The following is an 18,975-nucleotide window of genomic DNA, read 5'->3' as shown; positions in this document are numbered from 1 at the left end:
ACTGGTGTGCTACCGCCACGTGTTCAAACGTTAAGGCTATCTCAGAAGTTAGCAGCGGAAAACCAAAATAGTTTTAAATAAACCTCAAAGCAAAGTATTTAAATCAAAATAAGTATTACAAGTTGGAACCTTTAAGGCCCTTATTCAAAACCCAAAAGTAATAGTAAGTAATTAAAATTCAGTGTTAAGACAAACTTAAACCAAGAGAAATAGTGTCAAATAAAATCGAGTTAAATAAAATCAAACTTGCAAGGAACGCGAAAATAAGCAACCAACTCTCTACTCAAGATCCCACAACCCTGATGAATGCTGCATGTGAGAGAACCTGTGGTTATTCTGCTCCCCAATATTACAAGTGTAAAAATTGGATCGTCACAGGGTCATTTGAAGGCGAAGGCCATGACCAAAGAAGGACACACACACACAAAAGCACGCAATCAGCAAAGCTGAGTACATACAAGCTGCAAAGTAAAATAAGGAAGTACTTAACATGCTACTAATAATCAATCATACGCATCATTAAATCACAAACTCAACACACGACTAGATTATTTAATTTATTAAGACTCCACTAGCTAATAGTAGCTAACTCATTTCAATTTATTCATTGGATTTAGCAATAGACAAGGTTGTCCAACCCATGTCCCATTTGGAACATCAATAAAGAAAACCCCATGCCTCCTTTCGGAAACATCAATAAACATCCAACGACCACGGGCGCGACTCCGTGACCGTAGTTAGTATGAGATCTCACCTAACTCCTAGTTTTGAAAAAGTATTTGAAATAAGAGACTCGTAGATCAGACGGCCTCGAGAAAAGTACACGGCTAATACCCCATGTACCCCAACCCCTGATTGTCATTACTCCAGAAGTGCACCAATCCAGAGTTTTATTGCTCATCCATCTTGCACTTTACGTGATTAGACTTGGTGATGACTCACATGCATAACAATTCAATCAATCCAATATCAATTAAATCAAGTAAAACAACTTTTCACTTTCAATTCTTGATTTATTAGTGGCAAGCAATATTTATTATTTATTCTTTTACTACCTCGGTGTATAAACACCTTGAGTGCATAAGGCACCCCAAACTCTTGACCTTGTCTTTTAAGACATGAACCATTCCTTTACTCATCCTATTTCATTAAATCATGAATGAGTAATAATTAAATCATTTCACCAATCACATACCTTTGCCTCTAAGCACACCTTGCATAATTAGTACATAACCAAAAATTGCAATAAGAAATAGTGCACATCAAATGAAATTCACAATGTATAACCAAACAATTTCACCCAGTCATCCCTAGACATGATGCTAAGTTCTCGATCCATCCTTAAACATGCACCTAAAAGCAAGGTTTTGTAACTTGTACGTACCTTGAGTAAACAATTCGATTGGCCACTTTAAAGACTAGAAATCACCTTCTACAAAGTCCTCTCCTAAACCAAATAATAAAGAATAAATCAATACCAAAGCAATTAAAATTACAGCAATACTAAAGTATTTAAAAACCTCTCAAACCATTAAAATAAAGTCCTTAAATTAATCCAATTAGCCAAAACTAATAGTACAACATCCCAACTACAAGTTTAGGTGTTAAAATCATGAAAATATAGTGTTTAATAATAAATTACAGCAACTTTAAAGTGGTTAAATAAATCTGAAAATTTGGTTTAAGCATATAAAATAACCCCATAAGCATAATTATTTGAAAAAGCCATCATATAGCAATTTAGTGTGTTAAAAACCCAAAAATACATCAATTCAACGCAATTAGAGGCTTCAAAATAGAAGATACAAAATCTGAAAATTTATTATTAATCAAAATAATTGAACTTAAACATAATTTACATATAATATAATTAGATAATTTAATTAGTACGTTTTAAACCCTAAAACCATGAAAAATCAACGTTTAAACCCTAAATTTATAATTAAACCAAATCTGAAAATTCATTAAATAAATTAAACATGATGAAACTCATAAATTTATAAACTTTAATAACCCAAATATAAAATCAAACCATGATAATAATAATTCATGAACAAAATTTCAATAAAGATTAAAACTTTAATTAAAAAGTAATAAGAACAAGAGAAGGAGAAATAAGGGAAGAAGAAAGGGAGGAGGAAGCAAACTGCAGGGGGGGTGGCAGCAGGTGGTCGGCGGCAGGGCAGTGGCGGCGGCAGGGCAGCAGCGGCGGCAGGGCAGCAGGGCAGCAGGTTTTTTTTTTTTTTTTTGTTCTTCTTATCTTCGTGAAAGCAGTAGGAGGAAGGAGAGTGAAAGTTTGTTTTTTTTTTCTTACGTGAGAAGTGAGGGAGGAGGGCTATAAGGGTATTTATTTTGGGCTTTTTAATTTCCTAATTAAATTAGGAGTGGTATTCCTAAATAGACTAGGATTATTTGTAAATCAATAATAAAAAAAACACTACTCTATTTTAAAAACCTCCATAAAATAATTTATTTAATAAAATTACCATAAATATAATTACAAGAACAACATATAATTAAATTGTAATTAAATTAAAATGTGGGGGATTACACCCTACCCCTTTTCCCCAGAGATTTCTTACCATCAATATCCATCACACTCCCCCCACTACCCTTATTCTCCTTCACTAAAGAACGCCACTTCCTTCCAGCAGCCTTAGTCACTGACCCCCCCACCCCAACCTTAAAAGTCAAAGGTTGTTGGAAGGCATCTGCCCCACATACCTCATCAAAGTCCCCACTCCCCCCACCTAGTCCCTTACTACCTGACACTACTCCAACATTCCTTTCTAATGACTCCTTTCCTACCCCAACAGAATTATTTACACTCAAGACCTCCTTCTCCCTCGAATCTTCCTCCTTCTCCTTCCTCGGAACACCATCCTTCTGGGCAGAAATCAATGTTCTCTCAGAAACTTCCTCACTAAAATCACCACTCCTCAAAGTCAAAGGCTCCACCCCTGTTTCCTTGCTTTTAGAAGCGCACTCCTCAGTCGCATTTTCTTTCGGGAAGAACAATTGCTTGCGAGATATCACAATCTCATCCATCTCTTCCAACTCCTTCATTCTCCCACGCCTAGGAGATGCCTTTAACCACCTCCCCCATCCCAACTTCGACTTCTTACTCTCCTCCGACACCAAAACACAATCCCTCTCCCAATGCCCAATAACCCCGCAAGCATAGCAGAAGAAAGGAAGACGTTCGTACGCAAATTCAATCAGCACTTCTTTTCCACCTTTGTCTCTAATTTTTTGGCATCTGCGCAAAGGCTTAGTAACATTAATCATGACCTTTACTCTACGAAACCGATCCAAGCCAAGAAGATCTTCCTCAATTTCGATAAGGTCACCTAAATTTGCAACAATTTATTTCACATCATTGTCCAATCGACAATTAAAAGGCAAATGCTTGATACGGACCCAAAAAGGAGAATGAAACAGAGCCACCTTCTCCGGCTGTTCATCACCCTCAACCTCTCTAAGAATGAGAAGCATATTATCAAAACACCAAGGCCTCCCATTCATAACTTTTTCCTTATCCCTCCAATGAAGGAATTGGAAGGCATATAAGTTAGGGCTAAGCACACGAATCAGAACTTTATCAGAGAGAGCCCATACCTTCACCATAGTATTTTTGAACGCCTCAACATTATACGGACGATCTGTTACAATCCTTCCTATGAGCATTATGTCAAAATTTTCATTCGGAAGGGAAGAATCGACAGCCCCTAAGTCCACCACATAGCCCTCCTCATCCGTAATGCTAAGATTTACATACCGGGAAACAATCTCATCCGTCATAATCACAGTCACAATTAGCACAAGAAATCCAGAAAAACCGCCCCTAGACGGCAGCAAGACTCTACGACCCTAGAGAGCACGACCCTTTCTTTCGAGGGAGTTTTTTTTTCCTAAAGTAACCTGCGATTTATTACGTTTACGTTTACGTTCCCATATTCTAGTTCTACTTCGTATTACGTTTTGTGATTTATATTTATGGAAAAACATAGTCATCTTATTATTATAATATCATATCACAATATACATTCTTATCTCAATTATAATTATTTTTAAATGTTACCAGTATTATATTACATGCAATGAATCGGGATATTATGTCACTAATAATACATTTTTTTTTTAAGTCTTAACACTTTTTATTTCGTACAATGGAAAATTGTCAACTTAACATGTGATTAATTAAGGTAATTGCATAGAATAAAAACGTAAGCAAGAGATCTAATTTTTCCACTTTCAAAATTTTATTCGATAACCTACTCACCTTCCACTTCAGTAACCCTAAACCAGTACAGTAAAGATTCCCCAACTCTTCCACTTTCTTTCTCCTCTAAATTCTTCAATATTTCTGGTTATCATCAACAAATTCCTCTGATAAACCCTAATTTTCTCTCTCCTCCCATTTTTCCGGCGAAGACATGGCGGATCTCCATAAAAATGGCGCCGCCGCCACCGAGAACCGCCATATTCTTCCGATTCCGGGAAAGCGCAACGTCTTGATTACCAGTGCTTTACCTTACGTTAACAACGTTCCTCATCTTGGCAATATCATCGGCTGTAAATTTATTTCTCTTCTAATTATCGCTCAAATTTTTTGGTTTTTGTTTGATTGATTGATGATGATGTTGTTGCAATGAATGAGAATTACATTGTAATTGTAGGTGTTTTGAGTGCGGATGTTTTCGCGAGGTATTGCCGGCTTCGAGGCTACAACACCATTTACATTTGTGGAACTGATGAGTATGGTACTGCTACTGAGACTAAAGCTATGGAGGAGAAATGCACTCCTAAAGAAATTTGTGACAAGTAATTTTCCTTCTTTTTCTAATTAGCTTCAATTTCAATTATTATAAATTTAATTGGTTTTATTTGTTAGTAAGATATTCAGAGTTTAATTGTTAAACAATTAAGATGGGTTTTGTGTAGTTTATCTCATTTGAATGGAAATTTTGAGAAATAATGTTTTGGAAGTGATCAAAATGAGTACCTTTTAAGGTTTCGATTGTTGTTGATTACCTGTCTTTTTTGTATAGATACCATGCAATTCATAAGGAAGTGTATGAATGGTTCAACATTAGTTTTGATAAATTTGGACGCACATCAAGTCCCGAACAGACTGAAGCTTGCCAAGCTATTTTTAAGAAGCTAATGGACAACAATTGGCTTACTGAGAATACAATGCAGCAGGTTTGTGCTTTCTTTATGTGAATTTTAATGGAGTTATTCCAAGTTCAACCTGTCGTTTTTTTTTTTTTGGCTCACTGAGTAAGGTGTCTACTTTATTTGTTTTTGATTCGGTGATTGAACTTGCAGCCCTATTGTGATACCTGCGAAAAGTTCTTAGCTGATCGACTTGTCGAGGGAACTTGCCCAAAGCCTAATTGCAATTATGATTCCGCTCGAGGGGATCAATGTGAAAAATGTGGAAATCTTTTGAATCCTACAGAATTGAAAGATCCTAAATGCAAAGTATGCATCTTTCCTCAGTTTACTTGCTTACATAAAAGATTTTTGATTAATCTTGGTAATACTATCATAAATGGCTCCACACTTTTTGCATGAACCTTCACTTACAGATCATCATAATACTGATCACGCATGCATCATTTTAGATCTCTTACGACTGATTGTGTTCCACAAAATCCTATCTGAACAGACATGCCAATCTACTCCTCGCATCCGTGACACTAATCACTTGTTTCTTGAACTTCCACTGCTTCAAGACAAGCTGGAAGAGTACATAAATAAAATGACAGAAGCTGGATCTTGGAGCCAGAATGCTATTCAAGTAACAAATGGATGGCTGAAAGAAGGACTCAGGTCGCGATGTATTACTAGAGATTTGAAATGGGGGGTCCCTGTCCCACATGAGAAATTTAAAGACAAGGTCAGAGTATCCTTGTGGTAGTAGTTTCCTATTCTTCATTATCACTTAATTTTGCCAATTGATATAATATATTCCAATGTGGAGTAGAATTAATTTTTGATGTTTGGAATTGACTCTGTTTGTTTATCACTTGTAGGTATTCTATGTTTGGTATGATGCACCTATAGGGTATATATCAATCACAGCATGCTACACGCCAGAGTGGGAGAAGTGGTGGAAAAACCCTGAAGATGTTGAGCTATATCAGTTTATGGGCAAGGATAATGTGCCATTCCACACTGTAAGTTATTGTTAAATTTATTACTGTAAGGTGAAACATTGGCCTTGAAGGAAAAAGAAAAATAAACAAGGCAACTACAAATAAATAGAATTAAAGAAAGAGAACAGCTAAGAGGTAATCTAGAGGGGATTTTTTTTACTTCTTGTTTTGCTGGTTTCTTGCTCAACATAAAAAATTGCTTTAGTTGGTCCTCTCTTTTTGAAGTTGTTTCGATTTGTATGGTTTGGTTTTGATAATTGATTAAGAGTGTGAGTGCTTTATAGGTGATGTTTCCATCTACACTTCTTGGCACTGGTGAAAATTGGACTTTGATGAAGAGTATTAGTGTCACTGAGTATCTGAACTATGAAGCAGGTAAAACTGTAAAAGATTATTTTGCCATGTACATAAGCAATAGTCTTTTAGTGCATGTTGCTTTTATTCTGGAGTCCTTGACCTGTATTGATCTATTTCTTCATGATTCTACAATATCATTATAAAGCCTATGTTGGAGAGCATTTCTCTGCATCACATAATTATAAAATTTATGCTAAAATGCTTAAGGTGGATCATTTTCTATTTATATTATGTAGGAAAATTCTCCAAAAGCAAAGGCATTGGAGTATTCGGAAATGATGCGAAGGACACAAGTATTCCTGTTGAAGTCTGGAGATACTATTTGCTTACTAACCGACCTGAGGTAGTTAATCTGATAAGCGCTTGTTACTTGAGTTTACACTTTATGGTTTCAACTGAAGTCACTAATCTTGGAAACTTTGCAATTATTAGGTATCCGACACGCTGTTTACTTGGGCAGATCTACAAGCAAAACTAAACAGTGAGCTGCTGAGCAATCTGGGGAATTTTGTTAATCGGGTCTTGAGCTTTATTGCTAAGCCGTCGGGTACAATGGATTGTTAAAACTACCTTGTTTCATAATCGTAATTTAATTGATATGATGCATAGTAATGTCAGACCTGTTGTATGCGTGTGAAACTTCAAACTTCTTGGTAGATTTTTTGCTAATTTTGTTGTCTATAGTGTAATCATAAAGTCCAAGTAATGTGTGTAAATTTTAGGGGGTTTGCTGTTGGAGGTGAAAATGGAAGTAAAGGAGGGTTACAATTATTTTTCATTTAACTAGAATGTTACAAAACCTAATATATGTGAGTGTAAACAATAATTTGTTCAAAAGTGTTGCTTTTATGTACTTGTATGTGACATTGGTTTACTAAAGATAGCAGTAGTAGCTCTGTCATTATTATATCTATCATCTACCCATCACTTACTAGTAATGGAATTTTAGGAAATCCAATCATAAATCATTACTGTTTTAGGAAATGTGACAACTTTTCTTAAAGTTTTAAAGTAGTATATGTGACTATTAATTCCCGGCAAAGAAATTTAAAACAATTGTGTATATGATCAATTTGCTAGTGGATTTTTGCTGTATTATACTTTTTTTTTTTTAAAAAAAAATAAATAAATAAAATCGGCTTTCAGCATATAAGTAGTGGTTAGAAATTAAGGATAGGAATTAAATAGAGACAGTGTGGCACAAACCCCACGTGGTTAAGGCTAAAAAACTGACAATGGGTTTGTACTCATTAGTGTAACCACCCTAAATGAGGGCTTTTTGGTACTCTTTAGTGTAACCACCGCAAATGGGTATGTTGCAAGTGGAGAAAAAAAAATGTACTATAGCATAGTTATAGGGAGTATATGAAATTATGACATACGAGTTATTATCTTGCCAATTTTTAATACCTACAATCAAACAGTTTTTAAACTAGTAAATAAAAAAATATCAAGCATCTAGGCCATCTACTATCACTCTACAATAGTCTATAACCACTTAGTGATAGTTTCATTTTTTATTACTGGATTAAACTAACTAGAGTGGAGATGGACTAATATAGATTGTTATGGTCACTGCCAAACAATTATATACTGTAAAAAAACTACTATCCCATCTTAATATAATATTTCCATAAACAGCTGTTATACTTCACAAAATTATATCACAAAATTTTAAAAATATTCAAAACTGAAATTTATCAGTTTTAATATTATCCTATATTTATATTGGGAAATTTAATGATTTCCTCTTATAAAGAGGTTTAATTAAATTTGTATGGGATGTTCTATATTGTGATAACATTTTTTGTAAATTATCATTGCTAAACATGGAATTAATATATTGATGGTGTAGTAATTTTTTATATCAAACATCTGTCATTTTATTTTGTCAAAGCGTTTTTTTTTTTTTTTTTGCCCAGTTATTGCTATCAAAGATTTTTTGATGGTAGGTCTTAAAGATTTTAGGAAGAAAATATTGAACACATCTCAATTTTGCCCCTATACACTTTTGCACAATAGTTTATAATTCCTTTTCGGCGGAAATTAATAGTTACACATACTATTTTAGGATGTCAAGGGAAAGTTGTCACCTTTCCTAAAATAGTAATGGTTTATGATTGGATTTCTTAATGTGTCACTACATTGATTAAGTAATGAAGAGAGGATATGTATGATGCAGCTGCCTACATGTACAATATCGTTACATATGAGAAAAAAGTCAGTTTCGGAACCAAGTACCTTGTTGAATTTTGAAGTAGCTCTACCTTGTCAAATTATTGTTACACTACTAATAAATGTTTTTGTAAACATATTAGTAACAATGACCAAAATTTCCCCTGCTAATCCTCTGCTATTGCCTCGTGACCATCACCCCACATTTTCTCTTCTTTCACTCATTTCATTCTACCTATTCTCTATCTTTTTCATTTGTTCCTAAATCAATGTGCAATACACCAACACCCTCCACCACCTGTGACCTTTGTGTACAGCAGGAGACAGAAGAGGCAGCCACTTACCACCAACAACAACTAAGCCACAGCAAGGAGGGAAGCAGAGGACCGTTAAGGGGACAGCAGGGGAGACAAGCTGCTTTAGTATTTTGTTTGTTTAGCACTAAAGTAGTATAAGGACAATAGTAGCAATTGTAGTAATTAAGGGCAATGTAGCCTATTCGAGTAAGTTGATTGTAGTATAAGTAGCAGTAGCATAGAATGAGAAAGATATGCAGAAAATTGTAAGGAAATACTTGGAGAGTTATGGCCTAAAGCCATATTTATCCTTTGAAGTTTTCAGCTTAACAATCAAACCTCAACCTTTCGATTAATTTTTGTGTCTCAAACGCTAGTCCGTTGCACTTGGTATCAGAGCAGGAATGCCTCCGACACCACTGACGGTGACGCCGGAGAGGGTGGCGGCGCTGGAGGAACGAGTAGAAGAAATTCTGGAGAAGTTCGGTGATGGGGAGAACTCGATACAGAGGGCGTTGAAGAAGGATCAGGACGCGTTCTTTGAGGAGATGCGAAATCTGATGGCGGCGATGCATCACAAGGAGGGAAATCAGACGCCGGGTGGCGGAAACTACAACGAAACTCCTCCAGGCAACGGAGGTCTGAGATTCGGAAACTGGGAGCTTGGGAACAACGGCGGTATCCGGCATGTCAACCACGACAACCGTGAAGGGAGCGGAAGTTGGCGATATAGGAAGCTAGAGATGCCGACTTTCAACGGGTCCGACCCCGATGGGTGGATTCTCATGGGAGAACAGTTTTTTGAGTTTTATCGGCTGTCGGAGACGGAGAAATTGCAAGCCTCGGTGGTAGCAATGGACGGAGATGCCCTCTTGTGGTATCAATGGGAAAGTCGGAGGCGGCCAATGGTGAGTTGGGAGGATTTGAAAGGGCGAGTGTTAAACCAATTTCGACCGGTGAATTCAGGGTCTCTTCACGAACAATGGTTGGCAGTAGAACAAGCGACGACGGTGGTGGAGTATAGGAGGTTATTTATAGAGAAAGCTTCCCCGTTGTTGGATGTGCCGGAGAGCATAATGAAGGGACAATTCATTAACGGGTTGAAAGAGGAGATCCGAGCCGAGATCCGCATGTTGAATCCCTTGACCCTTGAAGACGCCATGGATCTCGCGATCCGGGTCGAAGAAAGGAATCGGGTCAGTAGTTTGAGAAAAACAGGCGGGGCCTTTTCTAAACCCGGACCCTATTCTTACTTTAACCGCAGCCCAGCTTCCACTATCCTAGGTGGTGGGCCGACCCAGAAGCCAAACTCCAGCCCACTACCCTACAGCCCAAGCCGATCCAACCCTCAGCCCAATCCAACCCACAACCCATCATTCAACCCAAACCAATCACCACAATCATCTTCAGCTTCTGTGAACCAACCCTCTTCATCATACTCCACTAGACCAAGCTCTAACACCACCCGTTTCAATGGTGAAGTCCGACGACTCACCGAGAAAGAAATCCAAGACAAAAGAGCGAGGGGCCTTTGTTTTCGCTGTGATGGTAGGTGGACGGGGCCAACCCACGTATGTGCGGCTAAGGGGTTGAGCGTTTTACTAGTTGACGAGGATGAGTGCGAGGAAAGAGGTGAGCTACAAGCATTAGAAAATCCTAAGGCGCCAGTAGAGGAGGAGATTCTAACCACCGCTTCGATGAACTCAATTGTTGGGCTTTCTAACCCCAAGACAATGAGGTTGACTGGATTAATCAAGAAACAACCCGTGGTGGTCATGATCGACCCGGGAGCAACGCATAATTTCATTTCCACGGCAACAATTGAGAAACTCAGCCTACCCATCAGTGGAAATCAAACGTTCGGGGTCTCTTTGGGAAATGGTGAGAACATCAAGGGGAGAGGACAATGCAAAGGTGTGCACTTGGAGTTAGGCGACGGTGTGGAGATAGAGGAGGATTTCTTACCTCTCAAATTGGGAAATTCGGATGTGATCATGGGGATACAATGGCTTGAAAAATTGGGAACCATTCTCACTAATTGGAAGGAGCAAGAGATGCGCTTCTCTTTGAACGGTCGTACGGTGGTGGTTAAGGGGGACCCGAGTCTAACCAAGGTGGGAGTAACACTTAAGGCCATGATTAAGACCTTAAGAAAGGAGGAGGGGGGAATATTGGTAGAGCTGAACCTGATTGAGAAGCAGCAGGGCTGCCCAAATGAAACTGGGCCGAAAGAAAATGGGCCACCAGAATTTTTAAGGGGAGTAATGGAAGAGTATGCTGAAGTTTTTGAAAGTCCTAATGGGCTCCCTCCCATAAGGGGCCATGAGCACTCCATTATCCTCAAAGAGGGTAGTAACCCAATTAGTGTTAGGCCCTACCGTTACCCACAATTCCAAAAAGACGAGATTGAAAAACTCATCGGAGAAATGCTTCAAGCGGGTATCATAAGGCCTTCCACTAGTCCTTTTTCGAGCCCGGTGCTCTTAGTCAAGAAGAAGGATGGATCGTGGAGATTTTGTGTGGACTACCGGGCTCTCAACAAGGAGACCGTTCCGGATAAATATCCGATTCCCGTGATTGATGAACTTTTGGATGAGCTACATGGGGCGCAACTTTTCTCGAAATTGGATCTCAAGGCCGGCTACCATCAAATCCTAGTCCGGCCCGAGGATACTCTCAAGACCGCCTTCCGAACTCATGAGGGCCACTACGAATTTCTCGTGATGCCTTTTGGCCTCACCAATGCTCCGGCCACTTTTCAATCACTAATGAACGAGGTATTTCGTCCTTATTTGCGCAAATTTGTACTTGTTTTCTTTGATGATATACTTATATATAGTGCTAGTGAGGATGATCATATTAGGCATGTGAAGTTAGTGTTAGCAACTCTCAAGAAACACTCCTTGTTTGCCAACTTAAAAAAGTGTGAGTTTGGCAAGCCCAAGGTTGCATATTTGGGCCATATAATTTCTAATGAAGGGGTTGCTGTTGATGGGGAGAAGGTGGGCTCGATGGTGAGTTGGCCCAAACCGAAATCTTTAAGAGATTTGAGGGGTTTTCTTGGGCTAACAGGGTATTACCGAAAATTTATTCACCACTACGCCCATATTGCAAGGCCGTTGGCAGAACAACTTCGGAAAGATAACTTCGGGTGGAATCCGGCGGCCGACAAGGCTTTCCAGAAACTGAAACAAGCCATGGTTTCTGCTCCTGTACTCACGATGCCAGATTTCTCGAAGGAATTCGTAGTTGAATCCGATGCATCGGGTTATGGCCTCGGCGCGGTGTTAATGCAAGAGGGTAAACCCGTGGCCTTCTTTAGTAAGGTGCTCGGCCCACGTGGTCAAGGGAAATCGATTTACGAAAAGGAGCTAATGGCGGTGTGTCTCGCGGTGGAGAAGTGGAAACACTATCTTTTAGGCCGGAAATTCGTAATTCGAAGTGATCAACAAAGCCTCAAATACATCACTCAACAAAGGGAGATTGGGATGGAATTTCAAAAGTGGGTGCGCAAGTTGGTTGGGTTCGAATTCGAATTGCAATATAAGCCGGGGGTGGCTAATAGGGTGGCTGATGCCCTATCGCGGCGGGGTGGAGATGAAATTGAGTCGGAGGAGGAATTAAATGCAATAGTAGCCACGCAGAGGGTAGATTGGGGAAAATTGAAGGACGAGATCGCCAAGGATGCGGATATACAGAAGCTATTGACGGAGGTGGAGCAAGGGCAGGGGCCACGAGGGTACACGGTGGAGAACCACCAGCTGCTGTACAAGGGTCGGTTAGTTTTGCCCAAAAATTCGACACTTAGGGCAGCTTTGTTTCACGCATATCATGATTCCCCGGAGGGAGGACACGCCGGCGAAACTAAAACTTATTTAAAAATGGGGGCGGATTGGTTTTGGAGCGGAATGAGGAAGGATGTGGCGGATTATATTCGGGGATGCTCAGTGTGTCAGCGAAACAAGTTTTCTCAGCAGTCACCGGCGGGGTTATTGCAACCTTTGCCCATTCCGGAGAGGATTTGGGAGGATATAAGCATGGATTTTATTAAGGGGTTGCCGCGTTCGAAGGGGGCGGATACTATATTCGTGGTGGTGGATAGGCTGTCGAAATATGCACATTTTATAGGCCTCAAACATCCCTTCACGGCCTACACCGTAGCTGAGGCATTTGTTAAGGAGGTTGTTCGCCTCCACGGGGTTCCCTCAAGCATCATTTCGGATAGGGATAAGGTGTTCTTAAGTATATTTTGGAGGGAATTGTTCCGAATGCAGGGGACGGAGTTGAAGCGAAGCACCTCTTACCACCCTCAAACGGACGGGCAAACGGAGGTGGTAAATAAGAGGTTGGAGACATATCTTCGATGTTTTGCGGGAGGGAAGCCTAAGAAGTGGGCTCAATGGCTTCCTTGGGCTGAATATTCTTATAACACGACGCCACAATCTTCCACCCAAGTGACCCCCTTCTTGGCAGTTTATGGGAGGGAACCACCCAAGTTACTTCGTGTGGGAACAGGGCAGTCTGCGGTGGGTTCGGTTGATGAGTTGCTACAGGAGCGTGACTACTTGATGTTGGATGAATTGAAGTGTAATTTGGTGCGTGCTCAGCAAATTATGAAGAAGTATGCGGATGGGAAGCGAAGGGAGGATGAATTTCAGGTGGGGGATTTTGTTTACCTCAAGCTACAACCGTACCGACAAAGGTCTTTGGCTAAGAGACCATATGAGAAGTTGGCCGCGCGTTTTTATGGACCATACGAGGTAGTGCAGCGTGTGGGTAAGGTCGCCTATAAGCTGCTGCTTCCCGACCACTGTCGTATACACCCGGTTTTCCACATCTCCCAATTGAAACGTGCCATAGGAGAGGTCCCTAGTAATCCTACTATTCCACTTCAATTAACCTCAGAGCTCGAAATGGTCGCTGAACCCGAGCAAGTATTGGAAGTTAGACGCAAGGGAGGTAGTATTGAAGCGCTCATTAAGTGGTTGGGAATTCCCGAGTTTGAGGCGACCTGGGAGGAAGTCGAAGCGATCAAGGAGCAATTTCCGCACTTCCACCTTGAGGACAAGGTGGCACTTTTGGGGGGCGGTATTGCAATACACCAACACCCTCCACCACCTGTGACCTTTGTGTACAGCAGGAGACAGAAGAGGCAGCCACTTACCACCAACAACAACTAAGCCACAGCAAGGAGGGAAGCAGAGGACCGTTAAGGGGACAGCAGGGGAGACAAGCTGCTTTAGTATTTTGTTTGTTTAGCACTAAAGTAGTATAAGGACAATAGTAGCAATTGTAGTAATTAAGGGCAATGTAGCCTATTCGAGTAAGTTGATTGTAGTATAAGTAGCAGTAGCATAGAATGAGAAAGATATGCAGAAAATTGTAAGGAAATACTTGGAGAGTTATGGCCTAAAGCCATATTTATCCTTTGAAGTTTTCAGCTTAACAATCAAACCTCAACCTTTCGATTAATTTTTGTGTCTCAAACGCTAGTCCGTTGCACAATGTTTTCAATGTGGTTGTTGGCAACTATGGTTTGGCAGTGGACTTATAGGTGTTGGGGAGGATGCTATGTGAAATTGGTGGATGAGGGGGTGGCGTGAAGCATGCAACAGGTGGTGCTATGGTTGTGGCAAATTAAGCAATGACGGGGGCAATAATGATAGTTTCTAAATTGATGATAGTTGTGCTTCAATTTGAATTGTGTTATCATGAATCATTTTTAGTGATATTTCTTAAATCTTTGTCTGGATTGGTTAATTGAAGTCATTAGTTATTCTTTTGCCATATATGGCTAGCTTGGTACGGAGTAATAAATTTTGGTTAGTTTTATTAAGATCTTTTGAAATTTGGCTCATATACAGTAATTGCATATTGAATATTTTTTTAACTGTGTTTTAGGCCTAGCTTTTATTTTATTATCATTATTATCATTTTTTTGCGTTTACAGGTCAGGGATATGGTTCTGTCATTCCTGATGCTCCACAGGCAGAAGCACATTCTTTAACTAAGGCATTAGCAGAAAAAGTAGGAAAGCATGTGGAGCAGTATGTAGAAGCCATGGAGAAGGTTATTTTTTGGTTACGGCAATTGAGTATATGGTTTCCTATAAAAAGGTTAATCATATTGTAAGAGTTCTTCTGTAGTGTTGGTAAATTTAGCTAGCTTTTTTTTTTTGTTGACTCAGGTTAAGCTAAAGCAGGGACTTAAAACTGCAATGGCTGTTTCAAGTGAAGGAAATGCATATTTACAGGTTAGCTTACAAATTTATTTGACTCTTTAAGATTCAGATAAACAAATCCTCATTACCTTATTATCGATTATACACGGTTTTATGTCGTTTTGCGAAACCTCTATATGTCATCTTTTGACAAGTTGGGTAGCAATTACAGCATCCTCTGCTGTGCAGGAAAGTCAATTTTGGAAGCTTTATAAAGAAGATCAGCCTGCATGTGCCGTGGTCATGAGAACTGCAGCAGGACTAGTGTATCTCTTGGCCTGTTTGTTAGAGCCTTTCATGCCATCTTTCTCTGTCGAGGTGATTGAACTAGATTGCAATTAAATGTATACATTATTAGTCGCACATGGGCCAATGTGTTGATCTTTCTCATAATTTTGAATGGCTGTATAGGTACTGAAGCAGCTTAATATGCCCCAACTTCAAGTATCTCTTTCAGATGAAAATGGGGATCTTGAAAAAATCAGGAAACTCTGGGATATTTTACCTGCAGGTCACAGTATAGGGAAACCAGAACCATTGTTCAAGGAACTGGTATGCTTTTGGCTTATACAGAGTAATTGCTAATTTATATTACCTTCTGAGGATTTGATTAAATAAAGACTTTGCTGAACATTTGTCTTTTATACTGCAGAACATACTTATTTTTATTGTCTTTTATTATAAGTTTGGGTAATGTGCAGAAAGATGAGGAAGTGGAATTTTATCGCGATAAGTTTGCTGGAAGTCAAGCAGACAGGGCTCTGAAAGCTGCTGCAGAAAAGACTGCTGAGGAGTTGAAAAAAACAAAAATATCAGGTCTTACCCTTTTTTTTTTTTTTTTTTTTTTAATCCAATGCAGTTATTAATCTAGTACCTAAACCTTGGATTTGTCCGTATATTGTGATAATAAAACATCCATAATGTTGCTTTTCAAAAATTGGTTTTCATTACTATAAGACTAAAAAAGAATACTTGAATTGGGAATCTGCTTTTGAGATCGAGAAAGAGATGGGCCAAAAGTATGGGAGCTGGAAACTTGAGCTGGGTTTATAACTTGTGTATTTCATCATTCTTGTGGGGTGAATTTTCTGTGCTTGTGTTTTGTTTTCTATGCTTGAATAGATCAACTTCTTTTTGCTTTGGGGTCATTGGTGTCAAGGAAACAACCTTTGGAGCCTCTACTAGCAATGGAGCTACTCTTGGCTTTGTGATGCTACATGTATATAGCTTTAGCCTTTAAGGGCATGTTACTTTTCTAGTTACCTGGCTTGAAGAATTTGTCTCATGATTGAGGGCTTGCATGAAGGCCATCATTGTTGTGTGAGTGAAGCAGCCGTGTGTGCTAATTTTTTAATTTATATTGTTTTTGTATATGGTGCTGAGAGAGATCAAATTGTTTTTGCTTTGGAATCATGAGTGTCAAGGAAATGGCTTTTGTGAGTCCCTGAAATATTTGCTAGCAATGATGCAACCCTTTTAAAGCTGTAGTACTGACACATGTGTATATTATCTTCCTATAACTGTCTCCGACCTAAGACACATCAAGGCTTGGTGGACAATATGTTTCTGTTTGTTGGTGGTTCATATATAGCAAATGCTACTCCCTCCGTCCCATTATATAGTTCCTGTTTGTGTTTTGTCATGGTATTTAAGTAGGAGGAGAAAGTAGATGAAATACATTAATAAAAGTGAAAAGTACAATTATAGACAAAAGTTAGAGAGAGAGTGGAAAAAAGTAAAAGACGTGTGCAAAATTCAAGGGTAATGTAGAAAGTATAATGAATAAAGTAAAAAAAAATGAGGGTATAGTGGTCTTTACATATTATCCAAAAATAGAAACAAGAACAACATTTTGGGTCTCCAAAATAGGAAAACATGAACTATATTATGGGACAGAGGGAGTATATGCTACAACATTTGGTAGGTCATTCATCCCAGGGTTGTTATTATGTAGATGAGTCCATTGCTGATCATAGCGTAATATGGATGCACCTGCTCCATGAATATTACTGTTTATTCAGAGAGCTTACCGCTTTACTTTGCTTTGTGGCTTTGTTATTGTATATGAAGATATGAATTCTTGTTTGCAGATAAAAGTGAGAAGAAAAAGGCAGCAAAGCCTGCTGCTGGATCCAAAACTAAGTCTTCCCCTGAAGCAGAAATTACGATTGCTAGACTTGATATTCGTGTTGGCCTGATAACAAAAGTTCAGAAGCATCCTGATGCAGATTCTCTTTACGTGGAAGAGATTGATGTTGGTGAAGCAACACCTAGAACTGTTGTCAGTGGTCTTGTCAACTATATACCTATTGAGGAAATGCAGGTTTGCAATCTTTCATTTGCCATGTTTGGATTTTCAAATGTTTTGCATAAACACTACAGATCTTGCTGATGTCCACTTTGTTGGCAGAACCGTAAGGTCTGTGTTCTTTGCAACTTGAAGCCAGCTTCCATGAGGGGGATAAAGTCTCACGCTATGGTCCTTGCAGCTTCCAACAGCGAGCACACCAAGGTCAGTTGCCAAAATATTGAAATTTTACCCATGAACTTGAGTTTATGTCAAGTAACATTATTTTCTTTGTTATTAGTAATGTAACTATATGTCCACCCTTAAATCCAGGTTGAATTAGTTGAGCCACCTAAAGAAGCATCTGTTGGAGAGAGAGTCAAGTTTTCAGGTTTTGATGGTGAGCCAGATGAAGTTTTGAACCCAAAGAAGAAAGTGTGGGAGACACTGCAAGTGGACCTAAACACAGACTCTAATTTGGTGGCCCGGTTCAAAGATTTGCCATTCACTACATCTGCTGGTATCTGCAAGGTTTCATCAATTTCGAATGGAACCATTAAGTAGAAATGCTCGATGCTCGATATTATGGGCTATTGATAGAAAACTTTTCCCATTTTTTTAACAAAAATTCCCCATAGGGGAGTTTCCATCCCTTTACTATCTTATCGATTTGCTCCTGTGATGGGAGCTGAAAAGTTTTGTTCTTGATGTTCTGTACGTATTTGCCTCAGCATTATTCAAGTTCTAAATGTATTGTCAATTTGAAAGGGAAAGTATTGAAAGGCTAGTTTTGTTCCATGGTCGTGCAGGGAGTTTGTGGATATATATCGATGATTTTACTGATTTTGCTGTAGTCATTTATAATCTAACATTAAAATCAGTCCCCAACGCATCCCTGAATTCTTGATTATTACTCTTGATTACTTTTATAAAGAAAGCAAATTATAACGCTTGATTATTACCAAGCAAATATAAATGGCAGTATATTATATAGATTCAATAATCCAAATGTATAGTATAGCAGTGTATTCATAGAGCAGTAATTTAATAATTAAAGATTTTTGTTAGAACTCTTACGACTTTGGACTAGATTAGAAACAACCTAATAATTAAAGATTTATAACTGATAGCCAAAAGCAGTATGTATAAAGTAGCAAATAAGTTCAAATTTGGTCTTTCTCTATGGCGTACTGACTGTAACTGACTGTATTTGAAGGTGAAACTAGACTTGCGTCTCTCAGAGACTCAGAATAACATCCTACACTCTTTTGTCTTTTAATTAACTTTTACTATGTTATCAAGTTGTTTGTGTTAACTAATTAGTTTCAGAAAAACTGTAACAATTGGTTAAAAAAAAAACCACAAAAAAATAAATATATCAAGAAAACTACACAATAATTATTCTAAGTTAGCAATTTGTTTCAAAAAAAAAAAAAAAAAAAAAAAAAAAAAAAAAAAAAAAAAAACTTTTGTACA

General features: G+C 38.7%; 1 protein-coding gene across 1 annotated transcript; it reads left to right on the top strand.

Annotated features, from left to right (window-relative positions):
• The first annotated feature begins 4,235 nt into the window (after positions 1 to 4,235).
• LOC145583398 (putative methionine--tRNA ligase) lies at positions 4,236 to 18,295 on the top strand. Its single transcript, XM_081640643.1, has 17 exons — positions 4,236 to 4,575; positions 4,680 to 4,824; positions 5,052 to 5,205; positions 5,332 to 5,487; positions 5,675 to 5,905; positions 6,042 to 6,185; positions 6,449 to 6,539; positions 6,758 to 6,864; positions 6,954 to 7,068; positions 14,943 to 15,061; positions 15,180 to 15,245; positions 15,402 to 15,530; positions 15,624 to 15,764; positions 15,914 to 16,028; positions 17,303 to 17,535; positions 17,623 to 17,724; positions 17,833 to 18,295. The coding sequence occupies exons 1-17, from the start codon at positions 4,437 to 4,439 to the stop codon at positions 18,061 to 18,063; spliced, it is 2,418 nt and encodes an 805-aa protein (XP_081496769.1). The 5' UTR covers positions 4,236 to 4,436; the 3' UTR covers positions 18,064 to 18,295.
• Positions 18,296 to 18,975: the final 680 nt, after the last annotated feature.

Source organism: Chenopodium album, chromosome 15 (genome assembly GCF_948465745.1).
Source record: "Chenopodium album chromosome 15, dcCheAlbu1.1, whole genome shotgun sequence".
NCBI classification, from domain to species: Eukaryota; Viridiplantae; Streptophyta; class Magnoliopsida; order Caryophyllales; family Amaranthaceae; genus Chenopodium; species Chenopodium album.
The sequence above is the reverse complement of the archived record's forward strand: the minus strand, read 5'-3'. Positions and strand labels throughout refer to the sequence as shown.